The 24,830-nt window shown below is 35.1% G+C and overlaps 1 protein-coding gene across 1 annotated transcript in view; it reads right to left on the bottom strand.

Moving 5' to 3' along the window:
• LOC138319109 (disheveled-associated activator of morphogenesis 1-A-like) overlaps nucleotides 1–24,683 on the bottom strand; it is a 56,936-nt gene extending 32,253 nt beyond the window's left edge. Inside the window, 15 exon segments of the mRNA XM_069262039.1 lie at nucleotides 27–91; nucleotides 536–662; nucleotides 966–1,101; nucleotides 1,317–1,335; nucleotides 1,338–1,436; nucleotides 2,205–2,271; nucleotides 2,590–2,693; nucleotides 4,388–4,498; nucleotides 4,730–4,927; nucleotides 5,264–5,399; nucleotides 6,043–6,131; nucleotides 6,548–6,604; nucleotides 7,592–7,681; nucleotides 16,461–16,662; nucleotides 24,491–24,683. Of these exon segments, the coding sequence (XP_069118140.1) occupies nucleotides 27–91; nucleotides 536–662; nucleotides 966–1,101; nucleotides 1,317–1,335; nucleotides 1,338–1,436; nucleotides 2,205–2,271; nucleotides 2,590–2,693; nucleotides 4,388–4,498; nucleotides 4,730–4,927; nucleotides 5,264–5,399; nucleotides 6,043–6,131; nucleotides 6,548–6,604; nucleotides 7,592–7,681; nucleotides 16,461–16,619 (1,457 nt within the window). The 5' untranslated portion in view covers nucleotides 16,620–16,662; nucleotides 24,491–24,683.
• Nucleotides 24,684–24,830: the final 147 nt, after the last annotated feature.

The raw sequence follows: 24,830 nt of genomic DNA, 5'->3' as shown, positions 1-24,830 counted from the left end.
ATTCTGCTATTGTCTGTTTCATTTCCTGCTGTGCCTGCATCTCCTTCTCCAATTTGTTCTTCATTCTTGTCACAGTGGACAGTAACTCATCCTATCAAAATATGAATGATGTATGATTGAGTTAATCTAATTGTGGAATTAATTAGCAGTACATATAAATCATTATCAAGTTGGCCTTTTGAATTTTATTTACTGGTATGTCATTTTTGAATGTGTTTATTCTAAACAATATATTTTGTCTATCTGCAGTTCAAATTACTATGACCAAGTGACTGACAGATCTGTTAAATAACAATGAAACTTTTTTGATCACAATGAAACCTTTTTGATCACAATGAAGCCTTTTTGATCACAATGAAGCCTTTTTGATCAAACAATTTGATAATACTGTAACAATACATCTTCTAGTCCACATATTTCTCATTCTGTTTGTAAAATATGTGAAAAAGAAGTGGTAGGAGGGGGCTTTAAATTTAAGTTTGTATATTATAGGACCTGAACAGTAAAATAATAATTCTGAAATACAACTACACACCTTTTCCTCTGCTTTGATTTCACATTCTCGTTCCTTTTTAGCAACCTTGTTCTGCAGCTCATCTGTGTTCTTCTCCAATTCACGAATTTTTTGCTGCCAAGTTTTAATATCATATTCGCTACTCATTCTGTAACACAATTTAACTTTTCATTAATATTTAAATCATGGTGACCTTCCATTGAATCAAGTGAAAGCAATATTATCTCTACTGACAAAGTTACAGAACATCATCATATCCACAAATTACCACTATAATGTATTACAATTCTTCAACAAAATAACTATCTTAAAACATTATTATTGTCATCTTCATGAACACATCTTACAAGTTATTATTGTGATCTTCAGGAACATTTAATTTGAAATGTATACAATAATGTCTTAATCTCAATTTCGACACAAACCAAACCAAATCTGGTTGGATACTTACTGTCGTATAAGTGCCTTTACATTCATTTCCACGACCGTACAGTCAGGATCCTGACCACTCTTAAGCTGTAGTGCCACCTGTTGGACAATTCTATCAACAATTTGCCATACCGCCAACACATTGGCATCGTTGCCGACTAAAAGAAAACAACAAGTTCAAAGTTAGTGCTCACTAAAGCTCTAAGACTTGAAAATCTAAATCCTCAATTTATGCTAAAAAACTTTCATTTGAAATTCATATATATTGGACCTAATCTTTAAAGTTTGATCAAATTCTTTTGTTAGTTGATAAAATTATATGAAATATAAAGGTAATTTTATTCAGTGGCTCCCACTGTATCTCTATACTTACAAGGAAATAAGAGTAGATGCCTTGCAGTAGTGATGTGAAGTTTGAGAAAGCTGTAGACATATACAACTTTTTCTTCAGTACATCAAACATCCCATAGGCACTCTTTGTGTCCACATGAACCTGAAACAGGAGTTATTGTTATAGACAGTTCTCCAGGAATATTTATTTCTTTCATACCTACCGTGTAATACTGGCTGGTCTAGGGCAATACACTCATGTCGCCTGAGGCTGTATTGCATGGCTACCCATGCAATAAAGCCTTGTGACGTCACGGCGTCAACAAAATCTCTATTTCCTCGGTAAAATTTTAACATTTTTTTCACAAAATTGACTGGTTTTACTATAAAAGATGCAAGCAACGGATTTTGTGTTGAAAATATCACGTAATTTTTCATGTATGGAAATTGACTTCCAGTCGTGGATTTCTTCGAATTTATTTCAAAATGGCGGGATGTTATAGTTGTAAAATTGCAGTAAAACGTCGTGGTATGAAAGAAAAATACTCTTTCATAAGTGGATATGAAGGATAGGGATATTCTACCCTCGGGATCACAAAATGTTGCAAAACCCTCGGCAAGCCTCGGGTTTTACTACATTTTGTGGACCCTCGGGTAGAATATCCCTATCCTTCATATCCACATATGAAAGAGTCTTATATTCTATACCTGTTACCAATCAACTTCATACCAAGAGGCACAAATGGCCTCAGCACCCTTTCTCAATGATTTTCTGCTGCTATACTTCTACAATTCTAAACTTATGATGATAAATCTTAGTGTATAAATTATTATATCTTATGTATAATAAAATATCTTTCTTTTTTTCGGGGTCAGTCTGGCTACCTACCTGGACACCAAACCAAGTTTTTATTCCAATAATGCTACTCACATTTTCAAATTTCTTTGCCAACAGTTTTTCATCTTCACTTCTCATCATTTCGAAGAAGTCTAAATGTCTGGAAAGAAATCATTATTTACAGTGATAAGATCAGAATATCACATGACTACCACTGACAAACTGAAGTCAAAGAAGTGTTGATTTTTAATTGAGCAATATCAAATCAAAATATGTATTACCTGGTAATTATTCACTGAAACTAAAAGTGAAAAGCTCATTGTGTGATGATTTACGTAGTCACCAAAGAGATTAAAGGTATTGCCATATTATTGTTTTTATATACCTGGTATATCACCATATGTAATAGATATAATATGTGACATGTTTGCCTTGGTCATGGTTGTATTGGATGATCTATGTCACCTATTATCCATACCTGTCCAATGTGGCGTTGTCATGTTTCCGTAGCTTGTCTATGATTGGCTGGATTCCCAACATCAGGAACTCATAACGAAGATGTAACCGAAACTCAAGATGATCCTGGAATGAAGTCAGAACTTTGTAATGTTTAGTTCTTGTCTTTAATATTGATTGATATTTAGAGGAATATTTTACATAATTATATAAAGGACTTTGTAGCATTAGAAATCAAATACAGTATAGAGTGCTATGAAATCAATGTGAGAGAACTTCCAGGCTCCAATTCTCAAAACAAACTTAAGTCAAAAACTGACTGAAGTCCTAATCGTTCATATAAGTTATATAAGGAGAAAAACTTCAGTTTTTACTTAAGTCTTCTCTTTTCGAGAAATCAGAGCCAAGTACATTCTGGGAGATGCAATAATTTAAGAGTTAATATGAGTTGGTGTAAAAAGTAGCCCTACTGAGAACATTAAACATCAAATCTACATTTAAGTCTGTAGATGTGAATTCATCTTCTTAACGAGTATCTTTGTTTTATTGCTTGTGATTATCTGATTCACTATTTATTTTGTTAAATAAGATATGATTTAGTTAGTATGAGCTGTTCTAACTTATGAATCTAATATGTTAATTGTGGGTATAAATAGAAAATAACTCTTCAGTGATGATTCTTAACACATCAATTTGTTGCTTATAAAGTCTAATTGAATACCTACATAAGTAAATCTTACTGACACTTTGGAATGAAGGACACACTAACAATGATATCATACATTCCCACAAAAAGACAACTTAACCATCACCAGAGGTGGAGTCGGGGGTACTAATTGTACTCAAACATTTTAACTATTTTGAAAACCATGCAATGATCAAAAATTTGCAATCCTGAAAGCTATCTTAAATGACTAATATAAGTAAAAGCTGCTGGTGGAAAAACTTCCTGAATTCTATCTTTAATACTGATCATCACCTGATCATTTTAAAACCACAGACGTACGACAGTATAGGAAACTAGCACTTCAGTTGGAGTGTGGTGATTATAACAACAGATGAGGATGCAGTGCTTGCACCTCACAACAACCTCCTTAACCGATCAATGATAGGTATGACCTTGCTGGCTGATAGCCAATCACATGAGTTCAATTTGGAGTGGGTGATGTCATTTGTATGATCCACTTCTATTGTGATATCAGTTCTTTTTTTAAAAAACAAAAAAATTCTATATGTGAAGGAAAACCTCATTTAATCCGGTAAGAATCCCCAGATAAGTATCATAACCATGTGACATTTGTTGTATCTTAAAATAAAACAAAAATTATCTTTTCTATAGTTAACAAATACAATTGTATTGTATTTCCGCTGCATGCTAACCAAGACAAATATCTTACCAAAAGACACAATTATGACAGTTGATGCTTTAATAATCAATATTTGCCAATGTTAGCACTAACCTAGTACTCTATCGACTGACCGGACATATTTTAGATATTTTATTACATGTATGATTATGGGTTATTTACTGGTCATAAGTGGAGTAGTATTGTGAAATTAACATTCCAGATAATTGTTATCGACAACTGTTTATTTTCATATTTTTCTAAATATCTGGAATCTGGATGTTCCTGGGTCTGTTTCATGTTTTAGCAAATAACACACATGAGGAAGTCTTTTATAGAGACATTATATGTGTATGAAATTTAACACAACAGCAGTGGCATTTTCTCAAGTTCTGCTACAATCCAAAATGTATTTCATAGAAGACAGATACATATAAACCCCTACACAATCTTTCTCCTTATAGAGAGCTGTACCTGTCCAGATCCATATCGTAGAGCGGCATTTATAAATGACATGATGGCGGTCTTCAGACTCACTTCCTCTTTATATACACCTGTACTGCGGTCAAGGTCATTTATCAAGGTCTGCCAGTACATAAAAGAGCTTATTAGTAAATCATTTGTAATCAACATCAATTTCAACAAACATCAAGCAATGGCTTTAGTTGTTACGATGATGTTTATGCAATTCGATACTAGCCAAAAATAGATTTAAAATTTATACATTTTAAAATGTTTTATTTTCAATCAACACAAAAAACATTTCTTTATGAATTGTGATTCATCTTAGAGAAGATCCCCTGTAATCAGCCATACCTGGAACCTGGTCCTTTCTGCTGAGAATTTCTGAAAGTGAAGCATTGCCTCGAGGACCTTTTTATGACCCCCAGGGACAAGGCAGACAGCACCACAGATTTCTAGGACTGCCACCTTAGTCCTGATGTTCTCCGTGGCCAAACTCTGGGCGATGATGTTGATACAGTTTGGATGGGCTAACACATGGGCCCGTCCTTGCTATAACACACAAGAATACAACAACTACACAGAAGCTGTAAACAGGCTCAATATCTCATTCAAATATAGCAACTTACCTTAACAGGAATTGTACAATAAATCATTTAGACAGGACAACATACACAGCTTCTATCCTTAACCAGCTTTTTGTGGACCACAAGACTAGACTTAATGTTTTAGTTAATACCTTTATAGCACCTAGACATATTTTAGAAATTTTTGTTTATTGTAACGTTACTGTTTCATTAATTTGATTCAAGCATTTTAGACAAATATCCATCCTGTTAATTTTGTTATTCAAATTGTACCCTTGACATAAATATTTTAGAGTCTTACCGAGTTGTTCATGAGAGCTTTGATACAACCAATAGCAGCAGTGTGTGTGCTGCCTTGCATCGTTTCATAGTTCATCTTCTCCAGAAAGTTCAGGAGACTCTGTAAGCCATCCAACTCGATAAACCGAGTCACAAAACTGTAACATAAAATTAAATAACACGAGTCATACATAATTGGAAGACAATTAGAAAACATTAGGTACATTTTACTTTCATTTTTTTTTTATCATAAAGACTTATTGCCCAGTTTTAGATTACAGGCTCCTTACCTCATTGGCTGTGTACACCGGTCAGTTTTAGATTACAGGCCCCTTACCTCGTTGGCTGTGTACACCAGTCAGTTTTAGATTACAGGCCCCTTACATCTGTGCACACCAGTCAGTTTTAGATTACAGGCCCCTTACCTCATTGGCTGTGTACACCGGTCAGTTTTAGATTACAGGCCCCTTACCTCATTGGCTGTGTACACCGGTCAGTTTTAGATTACAGGCCCCTTACCTCATTGGCTGTGTACACCAGTCAGTTTTAGATTACAGGCCTCTTACCTCATTGGCTGTGTACACCGGTCAGTTTTAAATTACAGGCCCTTTACCTCATTGGCTGTGTACACCGGTCAGTTTTAGATTACAGGCCCCTTACCTCATTGGCTGTGTACACCAGTCAGTTTTAGATTACAGGCCTCTTACCTCATTGGCTGTGTACACCGGTCAGTTTTAAATTACAGGCCCTTTACCTTATTGGCTGTGTACATCGGTCAGTTTTAGATTACAGGCCCCTTACCTCATTGGTTGTGTTCGGAGGGCTGTTTTCAGGTTGTCCATCTGTTTCTGCCTAGCATCCTCCTCCTCTATATCAAAGCTCATATGATTCTGTGGAATACAAATCAACATATCACACCGTTTTACATATGATTCTGTAGAATATAAATCAACATATCACACTGTTTTACATCTGATTCTGTGGAATATAAATCAACATATCACACTGTTTTACATCTGATTCTGTGGAATACAAATCAACATATCACACTGTTTTACATCTGATTCTGTGGAATATAAATCAACATATCACACTGTTTTACATCTGATTCTGTGGAATATAAATCAACATATCACACTGTTTTACATCTGATTCTGTGGAATATAAATCAACATATCACACTTTTTTACATATGTTGAGTAGAAACATTTCTAATGAATAAGACAATGAAAATGACGTTTAAGACAATTTTTCTTTCAATCTCAATTACGGGAACTCATTTTGCTGTAGTACAGAAATGACTTACGGGAGACAGTGCCTTGATTTTGTCCACATAGCTGTCTGCCGATGTATTATCTCGGTCCTGTAACATATTAAGAATTGGCATTTAGCAAATGAAAACAAGAAATTTTCATAAGCTAATTTAAAAGTTAATGAAGAATCCATCTCATTCTTTTTACAGCATGTAAAATTTGTATCACCCAACAGTATTAAGAATGTTCCCATACATATGTAACAGGGTGCAGAATTTACAATAAATTTATAACCTGCCTCTGCCAGGGATCGAACTCGGGACCTCTGAATTACTAAACGCTCAACCGATCGAGCTAAAGAGAAGTTCTCTTTAGCCGAGCGATATATTGCGGCTAGTATTGACCAGGGTTACATATAAATCAATGAATATCAATTATATCATACAGCCAGGAAAATCATAACCAGTTTAATGAATTTCTAACTTCTTGTTACTCCTCTAAATGTATGATATTGAAATTAATCATTTACCTTTACTTTCATGTTTTTTAATTAATACAGACAATAACTCATTACATTGTACAGAAGTATGATACAATAACTGCAGTTAATGTTTGAAGAAGAACATGCAATCATGTGATTCACAAAAAAAGCTAGTTGTGTGATTTTCTCTCCATTTCTATCCTGTGTACAAAGTCACATCCTTGGCCTTTCAACAGACAGTAATCACTCTAGTTTACATCAGATCTGGTGAGGGAGTGATTATATTGATATCAACTACATATGTCTATAAAAATATTGTGGTCATGCCAATAGCAAGTCAGATGAAATGTATCAATGAAAATACACTATAAAGAGAATCATATTCGCAAGGAGAGTCATTTGTTAATAAAAGTCATTCTGAGATCAGGAATCACAAAATAATGTATTTGAAAATAAATCTTAAATAGTGGTGAGTTCACAAAATCAATTTCTGGTACACTATAAGTGATCTAGGTGATCTACAGTAATATCAGTGAATCCTAAGTTGTTGTTGGAGCTGTCAGTCTCCTGTGCTATATCTGATAAAGAGTTGCTGACCCTAATAACACCCACCCACCTGTACCCTACTGCAATACAGCTGCCATTTCTTCTCAGGAGGTAAACTGTACAGGGCATCTCGGTGAGGTTTGTCCACATCTAACTCCGCCTGTAACACAAACAGTATATCATGTATACTCTAACTAAACTAACAAAATTCTGTAACAAACAGTATATATCATGTATACTTTAACTAAACTAACAAAAATTCTGTAACACAAAGTATATCATGTATACTCTAACTAAACTAACAAAGTTCTGTAACACAAACACTATATCATTTATACTCTAACAAAACTAACAAAATTCTGTAACACACAGTATATCATGTATACTCTAACTAAACTAACAAAGTTCTGTAACACAAACACTATATCATTTACCTAACTACTCTAACACAAAACATAACAAAATTCTGTAACACAAAGTATACAGTATATACATGTATACTCTAACCAAACTAACAAAACTAACTCTGTAACACAAACACTATATCATGTATACTCTAACTAAAGTAACAAAATTCTGTAACAAAAAGTATATCATGTATACTCTAACAAACTAACAAAATTCTGTAACACAAACACTATATCATGTAAACTCTAACTAAACTAAAAAATTCTGTAACACAAAGTATACCATGTATACTCTAACTAAACTAACAAAATTCTGTAACACAAACACTATATCATGTATACTCTAACTACACAAACTAACAAAATTCTGTAACACAAAGTATATCATGTATACTCTAACTAAACTAACAAAATTCTGTAACACAAAGTATATCATGTATACTCTAACTAAACTAACAAAATTCTGTAACACAAACAGTATATCATGTATACTCTAACTAAACTAACAAAATTCTGTAACACAAAGTATATATCATGTATACTCTAACTAAACTAACAAAATTCTGTAACACAAAGTATATCATGTATACTCTAACTAAACTAACAAAATTCTGTAACACAAAGTATATCATGTATACTCTAACTAACAAAATTCTGTAACACAAAGTATATCATGTATACTCTAACTAAACTAACAAAATTCTGTAACACAAAGTATATCATGTATACTCTAACTAAACTAACAAAATTCTGTAACACAAAGTATATCATGTATACTCTAACTAAACTAACAAAATTCTGTAACACAAAGTATATCATGTATACTCTAACTAAACTAACAAAATTCTGTAACACAACACAAAGTATATCATGTATACTCTAACTAAACTAACAAAATTCTGTAACACAAAGTATATCATGTATACTCTAACTAAACTAACAAAATTCTGTAACACAAAGTATATCATGTATACTCTAACTAAACTAACAAAATTCTGTAACACAAAGTATATCATGTATACTCTAACTAAACTAACAAAATTCTGTAACACAAAGTATATCATGTATACTCTAAAACTAACAAACATTCTGTAACACAAAGTATATCATGTATACTCTAACTAACAAAATTCTGTAACACAAAGTATATTCTAAACTAACACAAAGTATATCATGTATACTCTAACTAACAAAATTCTGTAACACAAAGTATATCATGTATACTCTAACTAAACTAACAAAATTCTGTAACACAAAGTATATCATGTATACTCTAACTAAACTAACAAAATTCTGTAACACAAACACTATATCATGTATACTCTAACTAAACAAAATTAACAAAATTCTGTAACACAAAACACTATATCATGTATACTCTAACTAAACTAACAAAATTCTGTAACACAAAGTATATCATGTATACTCTAACTAAACTAACAAAATTCTGTAACACAAACACTATATCATGTATACTCTAACTAAACTAACAAAATTCTGTAACACAAAGTATATCATGTAAACTCATAACTCTAAAATTCTGTAACACAAACACTATATCATGTATAAACTAACAAAATTCTGTAACACAAAGTATATCATGTATACTCTAACTAACAAAATTCTGTAACACACAGTAGTATACTCTAACCAAACTAACAAATTCTGTAACACAAAGTATATCATGTATACTCTAACTAACAAAATTCTGTAACACAAAGTATATCATGTATACTCTAACTAAACAACAATTCTGTAACACAAAGTATATCATGTATAACTAACAAAATCTGTAACACAAAGTATATCATGTACTCTAACAAACAAAATTCTGTAACACAAAGTATATCATGTATACTCTAACTAAACTAACAAAATTCTGTAACACAAAGTATATCATGTATACTCTAACTAAACTAACAAAATTCTGTAACACAAAACTATATCATGTATACTCTAACAAACTAACAAAATTCTGTAACACAACACAAATATCATGTATACTCTAACTAAACTAACAAAATTCTGTAACACAAAGTATATCATGTATACTCTAACTAAACTAACAAAATTCTGTAACACAAAGTATATCATGTAAACTCTAACTAACAAAATTCTGTAACACAAAGTATATCATGTATACTCTAACTAAACTAACAAAATTCTGTAACACAAACACTATATCATGTATACTCTAACTAAACTAACAAAATTCTGTAACACAAAGTATATCATGTATACTCTAACTAAACTAACAAAATTCTGTAACACAAAGTATATCATGTATACTCTAACTAAACTAACAAAATTCTGTAACACAAAGTATATCATGTATACTCTAACTAACAAAATTCTGTAACACAAAGTATATCATGTATACTCTAACTAAACTAACAAAATTCTGTAACACAAAGTATATCATGTATACTCTAACTAAACTAACAAAATTCTGTAACACAAAGTATATCATGTATACTCTAACTAACAAAATTCTGTAACACAAAGTATATCATGTATACTCTAACTAACAAAATTCTGTAACACAAAGTATATCATGTATACTCTAACTAAACTAACAAAATTCTGTAACACAAAGTATATCATGTATACTCTAACTAAACTAACAAAAATTCTGTAACACACAATATCATGTATACTCTAACTAAACTAACAAAATTCTGTAACACAAAGTATATCATGTAAACTCTAACTAACAAAATTCTGTAACACAAAGTATACAGCTACTCCTGTATACTCTAACTATAACTAACAAAATTCTGTAACCACACAAAGTAAATGTATACTCTAACTAATATTACATAAATTCTGTAACACAAAGAATATCATCATGTATACTCTAACTAAACTAACAAAATTCTGTAACACAAAGTATATCATGTATACTCTAACTAAAAAAATTTGACTAACAAAGTTCTGTAACACAAAGTATATCATGTATACTCTAACTAAAAGTAACAAAATTCTGTAACACAAAGTATATCATGTATACTCTAACTAAACTAACTAAATTCTGTAACACAAAGTATATCATGTATACTCTAACTAAAACTAACAAAATTCTGTAACACAAAGTAACATCAAAGTATACATGTAACTAAACTAACAAAATTCTGTAACACAAAGTATATCATGTAAACTCTAACTACAAAGTAACAAAATTCTGTAACACAAAGTATACATGTAACTCTAACTAACAAAATTCTGTAACACAAAGTATATCATGTATACTCTAAAAACTAACAAAATTCTGTAACACAAAGTATATCATGTATACTCTAACTAAACTAACAAAATTCTGTAACACAAAGTATATCATGTATACTCTAACTAAACTAACAAAATTCTGTAACACAAAGTATATCATGTATACTCTAACTTAAACTAACAAAATTCTGTAACACAAAGTATATCATGTATACTCTAACTAAACTAACAAAATTCTGTAACACAAAGTATATCATGTATACTCTAACTAACAAAATTCTGTAACACAAAGTATATCATGTATACTCTAACTAACAAAATTCTGTAACACACAGTATATCATGTATACTCTAACCAAACTAACAAAATTCTGTAACACAAAGTATATCATGTAAACTCTAACCTAAACTAACAAAATTCTGTAACACAAAGTATATCATGTATACTCTAACTAAACTAACAAAATTCTGTAACACAAAGTATATCATGTATACTCTAACTAAACTAACAAAATTCTGTAACACAAAGTATATCATGTATACTCTAACTAACAAAATTCTGTAACACAAAGTATATCATGTATACTCTAACTAAACTAACAAAATTCTGTAACACAAAGTATATCATGTATACTCTAACTAAACTAACAAAATTCTGTAACACAAAGTATATCATGTATACTCTAACTAAACTAACAAAATTCTGTAACACAAAGTATATCATGTATACTCTAACTAAACTAACAAAATTCTGTAACACAAAGTATATCATGTATACTCTAACTAAACTAACAAAATTCTGTAACACAAAGTATATCATGTATACTCTAACTAACTAAATTCTGTAACACAAAGTATATCATGTATACTCTAACTAAACTAACAAAATTCTGTAACACAAACACTATATCTTTTATACTCTAACCAAACTAACAAAATTCTGTAACACACAGTATATCATGTATACTCTAACCAAACTAACAAAATTCAAACAGTTTGTTTTATGGCCAAGATCTGCTAAATATTGGCCGGTACATGTCAAATGCCTGCCCTGACCAAACACAGACCTCACATTGCCATCCAGGTGTGATGGTCTATAGTGATCAATCTGAGACTTCACCATTTCTTTAAGGTAATAAAACCAAATGGAAGCATCAATTAATTTCTATTTTTGTTCAAGAATTTTCTGCAGGAATATTCCTTTTAACATTGAATTTGATAAATAAAATAAACTCAAACTATCAGTATATATCAGTACTTCAGCAAGCTTTTAACACGCAAGAAAAGATAGAGTTAATTGAATGGAAATTATTAAGTGCCATTTTGGAAGGCAATATAAAAAGGTTTATTGTCAAGGTTGTGCCGATCTGATAACTGATCAGAACACTTATATTATAAGACAATCATTGATATGATTGTGGTGGTAGAGGCATCAGAAAACATATTGGTATTCTACGGATCAGTCAGAGAACAGATAACAGACAGACATAGCCAGGTATTGTGTGATTTCATCATTGGAGGGCGTGTCTGAAGTCAACCACATAGATCTACAATACAATGTCTGCTTTCTCTCCTCCCGCTCCACAATGATCACTATTTATAGGCTGAACAAGACCTCTCCAGAAGCTGTTTTTATTTATTATATTCCTAACAAAGAGTATCTGATACTATAGATCACTAGTCGCTGTTTATATTCTTATTTTTATCTATCCATTTCCAGACTGCTTTTTTTTGTTTAATGTTCATACCAGTAGCTAAAAGTCGTTACCGGTAGTTGATCTTTTTACCCCTCATAGAGGACATTATTCTGATCCACAAAAAAAATTTTTATCTCCTAAACACACACAATCTGCTTTTGCTCAGGCTATACAAAAAACCGTTTTGAAGGATACTTTTTTTTCTCTCTCTCTTTCTTTTTTACAGTATATTTTTGGTACATGAACTTCCATTCTTTAAAGATTCCCAGTGTGAACTTCATAGCCACACATTGATTTGGTACTTCAGGATAGTCTGTTTTAACAATGGAGAGTCGGGTGTCTGGTGGTCAATGCCTTGGAACTGATTAGCCAATTACCAACAATCTTTCTTCACTGGTCTTCTAAGGGCTTTCAGCCAAAAGTTTACCATTATGCCTTATGACGTCTGAGCCAAATAGGATTTCTACAGTACTGACTTCCGTTGATGGTCAAGTACCTATATATCTGTGTGTGGTAGACCTAACACAACATGATGTGAGATTTGGTTCTGATTCCTGCCAGGTCAGACATTAGTATCTGACTGGGTTATAAACAGCTGTCTTATATATACATGTTATAAGGTGTTTTATTTGTATAATTTTCGAGTGTTTTTTGAGGGATGTAACATGGTCTAATGCTAACAGTGAAGGCGTGAGTCAACACAGATAGCTGGCCAGGTTAAGGGTTATTGCTCCTTCTGGCCCAGACAGTGACATTTTTATACACTAATGCGCAGTTCTACCATAAACTATTCCAGTCATTGAGGCGACTGAGTTATGAGAAATGGATCCCCCTTTGGGAGAAGCTTTACAACACCTAATGGTCAATATTCTTTTTATAGCAAACTTCAATAAACCATTATGGTAAATGCCCTAGAATTTGGAATACCTTAATTATACAACTTTTACAAATGTTATAAAGATACTTAGTTCTTGCAATACTATCCTCAATATATTACATTTTAATTTTAAGCAGTTGTTTCCATTTTTATAAGATAGATCAATCACAGTAAAAATAATTTGTTGTCTGATATTACATGTATTTGACTTTCTTTTCCCCTCAAATAATTATGGAAATTCATACAATATGTATACTATAGACTTGATGACCCATTACAAAATACTATCCATATATACACATATTAGATATCACATAAAAAAAACCTTGAATTTGACTCATACTTCTGAGAAACATTAAAGCATTTTTGAAAATCTGACTCCATGTCATGTAACTTAATGTCAATTGCATGTCTATCATCCTCCTCTCCTAACCACTTCAGAAATGATGGTCATGATATTCCAAAGGGTTTGGAAATTAAATGAAACAAGTATTGGAGTCTGTACGAGACCTGTTGTGATTTGATCAGTAAAGAAACATTAACCTGATGGCTGTGTGAGACCCATGTGACTAAGGTCCTAAATCCTATCACTTTCATTAACACAAGATTTACATGGGAATATTTTACTTACACTTTGATCATTTGATTTTGTATCATCTTTCCAAAACAAATACTATATAAGTTGTTTCCCTGATGCTAGTAGAAATGTTTTTGTTAATTAATTTAAGCAAACTTGCATTTGATATTTCTTTTTAATGACCTTAAGCCTTATCAACCAACCGATCTACCATGTATACTATCTACACTAATACTACTTGACAAATATATCATGATACTCTGTCCCTTGGTTAAAAATTCAGCACCTCATTAAATTCTGGTTGCCATGACAACGTAAGTGAGCCAAAGCCATTTATTTGACCCAAGTGAATAGCTTGATCTCCCATCAGAGGGATTGAAAATGTGTCAGAGTACTGAATATATCATGGTTTATAAATCTGTTGATAAATGTTGATACTGTGTATGGGGAGTGATGGATGACAGACGACACAGGGACTCCTATAATGCTAACCTGCATCTAGCCATGTGGATACACATCTGGTACAGTTGTGACCCTTTAGTCACTAACATTTCTATCTAACATATTACTGTCAAATGGTCTGAAATTCAGACAGAAGGCATTGGATGTCTGTGCAGTATCTATCACCACACTGTCAATGACATTTAACAACATTCTCTGGGTGCAGTATCTATCACCACACTGTCAATGACATTTACCAACATTCTCTGGGTGCAGTATCTATCACCACACTGTCAATGACATTTACCAACATTCTCTGGGTGCAGTATCTATCACCACACTGTCAATGACATTTACCAACATTCTCTGGGTGCAGTATCTATCACCACACTGTCAATGACATTTACCAACATTCTCTGGGTGCAGTATCTATCACCACACTGTCAATGACATTTACCAACATTCTCTGGGTGCAGTATCTATCACCACACTGTCAATGACATTTACCAACATTCTCTGGGTGCAGTATCTATCACCACACTGTCAATGACATTTACCAACATTCTCTGGGTGCAGTATCTATCACCACACTGTCAATGACATTTACCAACATTCTCTGGGTGCAGTATCTATCACCACACTGTCAATGACATTTACCAACATTCTCTGGGTGCAGTATCTATCACCACACTGTCAATGAATGACATTTACCAACATTCTCTGGGTGCAGTACCTATCACCACACTGTCAATGACATTTACCAACATTCTCTGGGTGCAGTATCTATCACCACACTGTCAAACATCTATCACCACACTGTCAATGACATTTACCAACATTCTCTGGGTGCAGTATCTATCACCACACTGTCAATGACATTTACCAACATTCTCTGGTGTAAAACTCCCCATGGTGCACTAACCTCCTGAGAAAATATTTCTTATTTAAGTGTAATCTATACAGACACCTGTTCAGCCCCCATCAATCTGATTACACCTGTTCAGCCCCCATCAATCTGATTACTCTATCTACTTCATCAAGATCTGGAATTTAATTACCCTTAAAACGTAAGGCAAGAAAATGTATGAAACAGACGATCTGAATTAATTAGAGGTTAGTGTATCGGTTCTGTATCTCATCAATGCATATTAAGCCATTGGGACTGGAAAACCTCCATGTGGGTATGGTATCAGTCTACAGTACAGGTTTATCACATTTACAAAGAGCACCTGCTGGTATGTTGTTTTCTGTAAAGTATCAGTATCAGTCATATACTATATATACTATCACACAAACACACATAGAATTAGCCAGTATCTTCTGATTTATAAACATATTATACAGTGTGTGTCTAAAACTCTGAAAACTCCCACAAGACATATAAACAGGAGATTAATAAAGGTCAAAGGTTATATGTAATTTATTTATTTATTCATCCATGAATTTAGAACATCTTTGAAAGTCAATCTATGCCAGTCATGACCTAAACATTGACACTCTAAATGAATAACTTTCTATACAAACTTTTTTAAGAAATATAGGATTGTTTAAATGTGAAAAACCAATATTATTCAATGAATTTATTTCTCAGTAACACTGAAATTTGATCTTTAAAACAACATTTGGTGTTGACAATTCAAATTACCTATTCAGGATAACATTACAAGTCAGACATACATTTTTAACTACATACTATAGAATTATACAGGTACTTACAACAATTTCATCAAATTTTGCATTGAGTTCCTCCTCATCTGTCGGCATGGGTACATCCACAGCCATGGCTTTTAGGGGTGCACCATTTTCTATTCCATATGTGATTTCTGGTGGCCGTCCCCCAAAACACCAACAGAAGGACTTTTGTTTCCCAGGCATATTGGAAGTATATTAGTTCACAACTTTTTCACGGTTACAGTATCTGAAAAATAGTTAGAAAAAAAGTTCTTGTGTACATGGGTATCTGCTAGGTATACTGTAAAGTGGCTCACTGGAAATAAAGATAATGAATTTGGAAGATCATTTACAATAAGCAAAGAATTCCAACAGGCAATAAATGTCCAACTTTGTCAGTATCAGCGATCCTAACCTAACTCACACTGTCAGAGAGCTTTAGTCCATAGATATTGTTTAGATGTTATCAAACTTTACAACAATAAAATATTTCCTCATGTAAGCGTTTCTCAGATACCCACAGGCACATCTTTCCTACATATTTTCTTTTCAATCAGTCACCACATTAATTACTGGGAAAACTGTAAACTTGGGTACTCTTTAGATCCGAGCTTGTTGCCTGGAGTAGAAATGTTTTAACACATACACTTGAGACTTCTTTGCATAGCACTGTGGAGTTCTACAGGAACCAACCATCGACTATAACCAGGAGAGCTTTATGAGTAATTACACTGTACACCCAATACTTAAATACAATTACAATACTCACATGTTTTCTCGACTGACAGTACAAATTAGTCATGTCTGAAACAAGGTATCTTGGTGACCCCCTACTATAACAGTTTTATGTGTTGACCCTTGTCTAAACCACAACTATATTTCAGTGACCAGTTGGTTGACCATACACTGATACACACCTGGTGGAGGATATTACATCTGTAATAAACTTTTTTTTCTACACTTACAACATAAGGAAAGTGAGTGACATTAAGCCCCTATATCGGTGTAATACTTGTCTATCACAAACAGTACCTTACAATTATTCACTGAACTTCCTTGATGGGCACAAGCAGGATGTAGCTCATGTATCTGTATACATTGTGTAGCAGTATGGATGCGCTAGGTCACTTATATTCTTGACAAAAGTGTATTTTTTCCTATCATAGTTACAGATACACAAAATAGATTTACAGGAAATAAGGACAAGACGTGTACATTTTGGTTAATTTATAAAAAGGTAATAAAACTTGACCTTGGTCTACGCCTCTTGTTTCCGTTAACACTTGTGGATGTCTGAAATTATACCTCAAGCCTTTACCACAATGTTGTAAAAAAATGCTGCCAGTCCTTTATTGGAGAGAAAATTTAATTAGTTGAACTTTTAGTGTATGGCAACTGTGAATGATACATCAGTTCTAGGTGCCAGAGTAGAAGAGAGGTTTATCAGTCAGGGTCATTTAAGGATGCGGCAGGTTTGTTGGTGGAGGAAACTCAGAGTACCCAGAGAAAAACCACCAACCAGTGATCAGTATCGCTCACCTGGTTTGTAATGCCTAGTAAGGTTCATTGTTTCTTTTCTGAAGGAATTTGAATATTTACCTCTAATTCCCCTATTGGGCCCCACTCTTTCTGCTCAAGGGGGTCAGAGCCAAAAATTATAGGAATTCTGTTAACCCCCAAGGATGTTTCTGGGCCAAATTTGGTTAAACTCCAAGCAAAACTCTAAGACTAGTAGCGATTTATAGGATTTACCTAAATTTCCCTATTGGGCCCCGCCCCTCCTGCCCCCAGGGGGTCAGAGCCAAAATTTATACAAGTTCTTTTCTCCTTCCCCCAAGGATGTTTCTGGCCAAATTTGGTTACAATCCATGCAGAACTCTAGGACAAGTAGCGATTTATAGGATTTACCTCTATTTCCCCTATTGGGCCCGGCCCCTCCTGCCCCCGGGGGGTCAGAGCCAAAATTTATATAAGTTCTGTTCCTATTCCCCTAAGAATGTTTCTGGCCAAATTTGGTTACAATCCATGCAGAACTCTAGGACAAGTAGCGATTTATAGGATTTACCTCAATTTCCCCTATTGTGCCCCGCCCCTCCTGTCCCCAGGGGGTCAGAGCAAAAATTTATACAAGTTCTGTTCCCCTTTCCCCTAGGATGTTTCTGGCCAAATTTGGTTACAATCCATGCAGAACTCTAGAACAAGTAACAATTTATAGGATTTACCTAAATTTCCCCTATTGGGCCCCGCCCCTCCTGTCCCCGGGGGGTCAGAGCCAAAATTTATACAAGTTCTGTTCTCCTTCCCCCTAGGATGTTTCTGGCCAAATTTGGTTACAATCCATGCAGAACTCTAGGACAAGTAGCGATTTATAGGATTTACATCAATTTCCCCTATTGGGCCCCGCCCCTCCTGTCCCCGGGGGGGTCAGAGCCAAAATTTATACAAGTTCTATTCCCCTTCCCCTAGGATGTTTCTGGCCAAATTTGGTTACAATCCATGCAAAACTCTAGGACAAGTAGCGATTTATAGGATTTACCTTAATTTCCCCTATTGGGCCCCGCCCCTCCTGTCCTCGGGGGGTCAGAGCAAAAATTTAAACAAGTTCTGATCCCCTTCCCCCAAGGATGTTTTCTGGCCAAATTTGGTTACAATCCATGCAGAACTCTAGGACAAGTAGCGATTTATAGGATTTACCTAAATTTCCCTTATTGGGCCCCGCCCCTCCTGTCCCCGGGGGGTCAGAGCCAAAATTTATACAAGTTCTGTTCCCCTTCCCCCAAGGATGTTTCTGGCCAAATTTGGTTACAATCCATGCAGAACACTAGGACAGGTAGCGATTTATAGAATTTACCTCAATTTCACCTATTGGGCCCCGCCCCTCCTGTCCCCGGGGGGTCAGAGCAAAAATTTATACAAGTTCTGTTCCCCTCCCCCCAAGGATGTTTCTGGCCAAATTTGGTTAAAATCCATGCAGAACTCTATGACTAGTAGCGATTTAAAGGAAATGTTGACGGACAGACGGACGACAGACGGACGGACGGACGGAAGGACGACGGACGACGGACGACGGATGCCGCGCCATGACATAAGCTCACCGGCCCTTTGGGCCAGGTGAGCTAAAAACCACCAACCAGTGATCAGTACCTGGCTACTGCCCATCATGGGATTCAATCTCCCAACCCAGACGTCGAGGGATTGTGTTTTAGCAGGGTATATGATTTGGTAATCATAGATAATACTAAACAACAAAATCCTATACATGTAGGTGACTGCAAAAATTCAGAACTTAGTGAAAAGAAGCCATCTTGATATGATACTACACAACCATGTACCACAGACTAGTCTGTTTCTCATTCCTAAACAACTGTGCTATTAGGTTACCCTTTAGCTTGAAGTATACTAAACTGCTACAGAGTTAACCCGTGTATTATACAATATGCTTAAAACTTGATAAATGATTGATGACAATGTGACTAGATGATATGATGAGATCACTTCGTACAGATATGTTGCAGAGCATAATCAAGTGTTCAAAATCTAATTTACTTTTCAAGTCAAGGGTTACTGCTGAGTCTCAAGAGTACCACAATCACTAGGAATTGTAGAGAATATATTATGAAGCAACATTAAAAATGACAAGAGGCCCAGAGGGCCTGTATCGCTCACCTGGTTTGTAATGCCAAGTAATGTTCTGAATACAGGTTCATTGTTTCTTCTCTGAAGGAATTTTAATATTAACCTCTAAATCCCCTATTGGGCCCCACCCCTCCCGCCCCCAGGGGGTCAGAGCCAAAATTTATACAAGTTCTGTTCCCCTTCTTCCAAGGATGTTTATGGCCAAATTTGGTCACAATCCAAACAAAACTCTAGGACAAGAAGTGATTTATAGGATTTACCTCTATTTCCCCTATTGGGCCCCACCCCTCCTGCCCTCGGGGGGCCAGAGTCAAAATTTATACAAGTTCTGTTCCCCTTCCCCAAAGGATGTTTGTGGCCAAATTTGGTTACAATCCATACAGAACTCTATCACGATTAGCGATTTAAAATATTAACCTCTATTTCCCCCATTGGGCCCCGCCCCTCCTGCCCCTGGGGAATCAGAGCCAAAATTTATACAAGTTCTGTTCCCCTTCCCCCAAGGATGTTTGTGGCCAAATTTGGTTACAATCCATGTAGATCTCTAGGACAAGTAGCGATTTATAGGATTTACCTCTATTTCCCCTATTGGGCCCCGCCCCTCCTGCCCCCAGGGGGTCAGAGCCAAAATTTATACAAGGTCTGTTCCCCCTCCCCCAAGGATGTTTGTGGCACAAATTTGGTTACATTCCATTCAAAACTCTATGACTAGTAGCGATTTAAAGGATTTACCTCTATTACCCCTATTGGGCCCCGCCCCTCCTGCCCCCAGGGGATCAGAGCCAAAATTTATACAAGTTCTGTTCCCCTTCCCCCAAGGATGTTTGTGGCCAAATTTGGTTACATTCCATTCAGAACTCTATGACTAGTAGCGATTTAAAGGATTTACCTCTATTTCCCCTATTGGGCCCTGCCCCTCCTGCCCCCTGGGGACCAGAGTAAAAATTTACACAAGTTCTGTTCCCCTTCCCCCAAGGATGTTTGTGGCCAAATTTGGTTACATTCCATTCAGAACTCTATGACTAGTAGCAATTTAAAGGATTTACCTCTAATTCCCCTATTGGGCCCCGCCCCTCCTACTCCCGGGGGACCAGAGCCAAAATTTATACAAGTTCTGTTCCCCTTCCCCCAAGGATGTTTGTGGCTAATTTTGGTTACAATCCATGCAGAACTCTAGGACAAGTAGCGATTTAAAGGATTTACCTCTATTACCCCTATTGGGCCCCGCCCCTCCTGCCCCTGGGGGACCAGAGCCAAAATTTATACAAGTTCTGTTCCCCCTCCCTCAAGGATGTTTGTGGTCAAATTTGGTTACAATCCATGCAGAACTCTAGGACAAGTAGCGATTTATAGGATTTACCTCTATTTCCCCTATTGGGCCCCGCCCCTCCTGCCCCGGGGGGGACAGAGCCAAAATTTATACAAGTTCTGTTTCCCCTCCCCCAAGGATGTTTGTGGCCTAATTTGGTTACAATCCATGCAGAACTCTATGACAAGTAGCGATTTAAAGGAAATGTTGACGGACGGACGGACGGACGGACGACGGACGCCGCGCCATGACATAAGCTCACCGGCCCTTCGGGCCAGGTGAGCTAATGACACTAGCATTCCAGGACGCCCATGGCCTTGTTGATACAAACATGAAAGAAGAGTGTTAACAAAGAGAAACATCCATTTTAACAGCATGGTTCCTCTGTGTATCACTGTAAAATAATTTCAGCAAGGACATGACCCGGTCAGCTGAAGATGGAAATCAATGTATAGGAAGTCGAAATAAAACAACAGCAACCCATGCACAATAAAACACTAACAACAACATCTGTCAATTCAGATCAACACTATGTTAGGCTGGATCAACATTTCTTTCAGCAGCAATGTTCGCTTATGCATGGAAATCAATCAATTATACTATATAGTCTAGATGATGATCATTTCCAGTAAATAGTCTGGTATAAGTTGAAAGGTCCAGAGTATTATCACACGCCAAAAAGCTGTGACTAGATTAGATTAACAGTGGCCTCTTCAACAGGTTTGAATGTGGAAGAAAGGCCAAGGTCCCGCCCAATACTGGCTAAGTCAATGCTGAAGCCAACGTGATTCCATAAACCCTCCTCTCTTGAAAGCTAAAAATGTTAACAAATATTAATTCATTTTTTCAAAATTGAGTATTTAAATTCAGAAATGTCATCAGAAAAAGAAGTCAGAGTTTCCTGAGACTTATACATTGGGACACATTGTATAGACCATACCACTGGCAGATTGTCCAGGATTGTAAGCTGGCAACTAGATTCAACAGCTTGGTATACATGTACCTGTATATGATTATAGATAGATAGATACCTTATTTGTATACAGTAACATTTATTCTTTCAATCAAATGCTAAATATAATAATATATACTATGTTCAGTTATTTCGATACCATACATATTTAATATCATAATACATAATACAATATGTGTATAATCTTCATTTGAGATATTCTATGGAAACTGGATCTTAAAACAATGACAAAAACTGTCAATAGTATTTCACCTGAATGTTAGACTGTGTGTCTCTAATATGTGTATATTAGTTGTTTATCTAGATCCTATTTCTATTTATACCTGTAATTCTATACCTGAAAATATGCTGTCTTTTCATTAATGTAAAAATTGTGTCTTTCAATAAACATAAATTGATATCTTTATGTTGGTATTCATAGCAAGTTAAAGTCCAGAATACTATATAAGGTGTATTAGACCTACCGATCTAAATTAAAACATTTCAGCAATACCCAGCAGGCAAAAAAGTTAAAGTCTAATTGAATCTAACATTTTTTTCTTTGTTATCTATGATATAGCCAGAAGCCTAGAGTCATTCACAAGATTTATGTTAAATAAAACAGTGGAAATAATTGTTTTTGTGAGTCATCTCAATTTACAGTGAACCACTGAAACACACTGGAGAACATTTTTTGGCCTGAAGACAATTTAATAACATAATGAAAGCCAGACTATCAGTACAGAGCAAGTGTTACTGGCTGTATATTAATGTATGAAACTATGCTCCCACACACACCCATAGCAGTACAAATATATTCTGACAGGCTTCTAGTATTCTATACAGTGGATTTAAAACTTAACGTCTCTCTGAATCACAATTAAGTCCCACAATCAGAAAAATCTAAAAAGAAACAGTGCCAAACAGACTCTAGATGATGACTTCCAAACTTTCATGAGACATGCAATAATATGAGCTACCTGTCACCAGATGACACCAGCCCAGTCAAGCTCTGCTACTTTTTCTCTCCCATCTTAATTTGGCCCTGAAGACCCATACACTCGATCAACACTCTACATCAGTTCTTTGGGTATTTATAAGGCATCTAAACTCTAAATATAGCAAGAGTGTGACAGCGGTATAGACCTGAGCTGGAACTTTGAACCACATGTATATGTTAGACATTTTAAATCCACTTTTTCATGGCCTAAAATCACCAATTTTTACCCCATTTTCACTATTCAAAAACTTCTTGTATATAAATCATTATGTACTGAAAAAATTCCACAATTAATTAAAGAAAGGTATGAAATGATTTACTTGAAGGGATAAAATATGACCTTAGTATGTGATAAACACAACTGCATTTCCATGCTGACTTCCTATACCAAATTATCTCCCCTTAAAATGAAGCCCATGACATCAGTTAAAATCAGTCTCACACTTCTCATCTGTCTCTCATTTCAGTCCTAATATAATTCTAGTATTCATCTCTAATAAGTATATTCAATAAATCGACTTCACTATATTATTGCAAAGGAGGAATACGTACAGTGTAGGTACACAAGTACAATCTCCCTCTATGTACACAAGTACAATCTCCCTCTAGGTACACAAGTACAATCTCCCTCTAGGTACACAAGTACAATCTCCCTCTATGTACACAAGTACAATCTCCCTCTAGGTACACAAGTACAATCTCCCTCTAGGTACACAAGTACAATCTCCCTCTAGGTACACAAGTACAATCTCCGTCTAGGTACACAAGTACAATCTCCCTCTAGGTACACAAGTACAATCTCCCTCTAGGTACACAAGTACAATCTCCCTCTAGGTACACAAGTACAATCTCCCTCTAGGTACACAAGTACAATCTCCCTCTATGTACACAAGTACAATCTCCCTCTAGGTACACAAGTACAAGTGTCAATTTAATTCTCTTCAATGCACATTGATTCTAAACTACAGAAATTTACAAAGAGCTCAAAACACCAAATTCTTTATTGAAGGGAAATGAAAGCTTCTGTTTGCTCAAGATTGGGTTGAAATAAAACATGCAAAACCAATTTAACTTTTTGGCTTAACAGAAAGCCTGAAAGCCTGATTGGGTAATATTTGTACAGGATGACGTAAATGTAAACACTGCAGAATAGGTCGTGGTTTTGTGTAGGTACTTACCACACTGTGCACAGGAAATCAATGACACAGAATGCTACATGGCCACTTTTTAAGATAAATTCAATATATCTAGTAAGAATGGTCCTGTCTATACCCTGGTCGACGTTTCCTTTACAATATATAGACATACAACAACAAGAATGACAATCAATACACCTGGTTTCCTCTAAAAAATACACCTACATCCTTGTGGAATCTACAATACACTGAGGTGTGGCCACCGTCATAATCACATACCCTGAAACACAGCCCATACACAAGGGAGAAATCAGGCGTGTACATCCTTTATCTAGATTGTGCCAGTTGTTCCATGGTTTAACAATGGCCCCAGAGAATGTGT

Source organism: Argopecten irradians, chromosome 3 (genome assembly GCF_041381155.1).
Source record: "Argopecten irradians isolate NY chromosome 3, Ai_NY, whole genome shotgun sequence".
NCBI lineage: Eukaryota > Metazoa > Mollusca > Bivalvia > Pectinida > Pectinidae > Argopecten > Argopecten irradians.
Note: the sequence above shows the minus strand (reverse complement) of the source record. Positions and strands in the feature narration are given on the sequence as shown.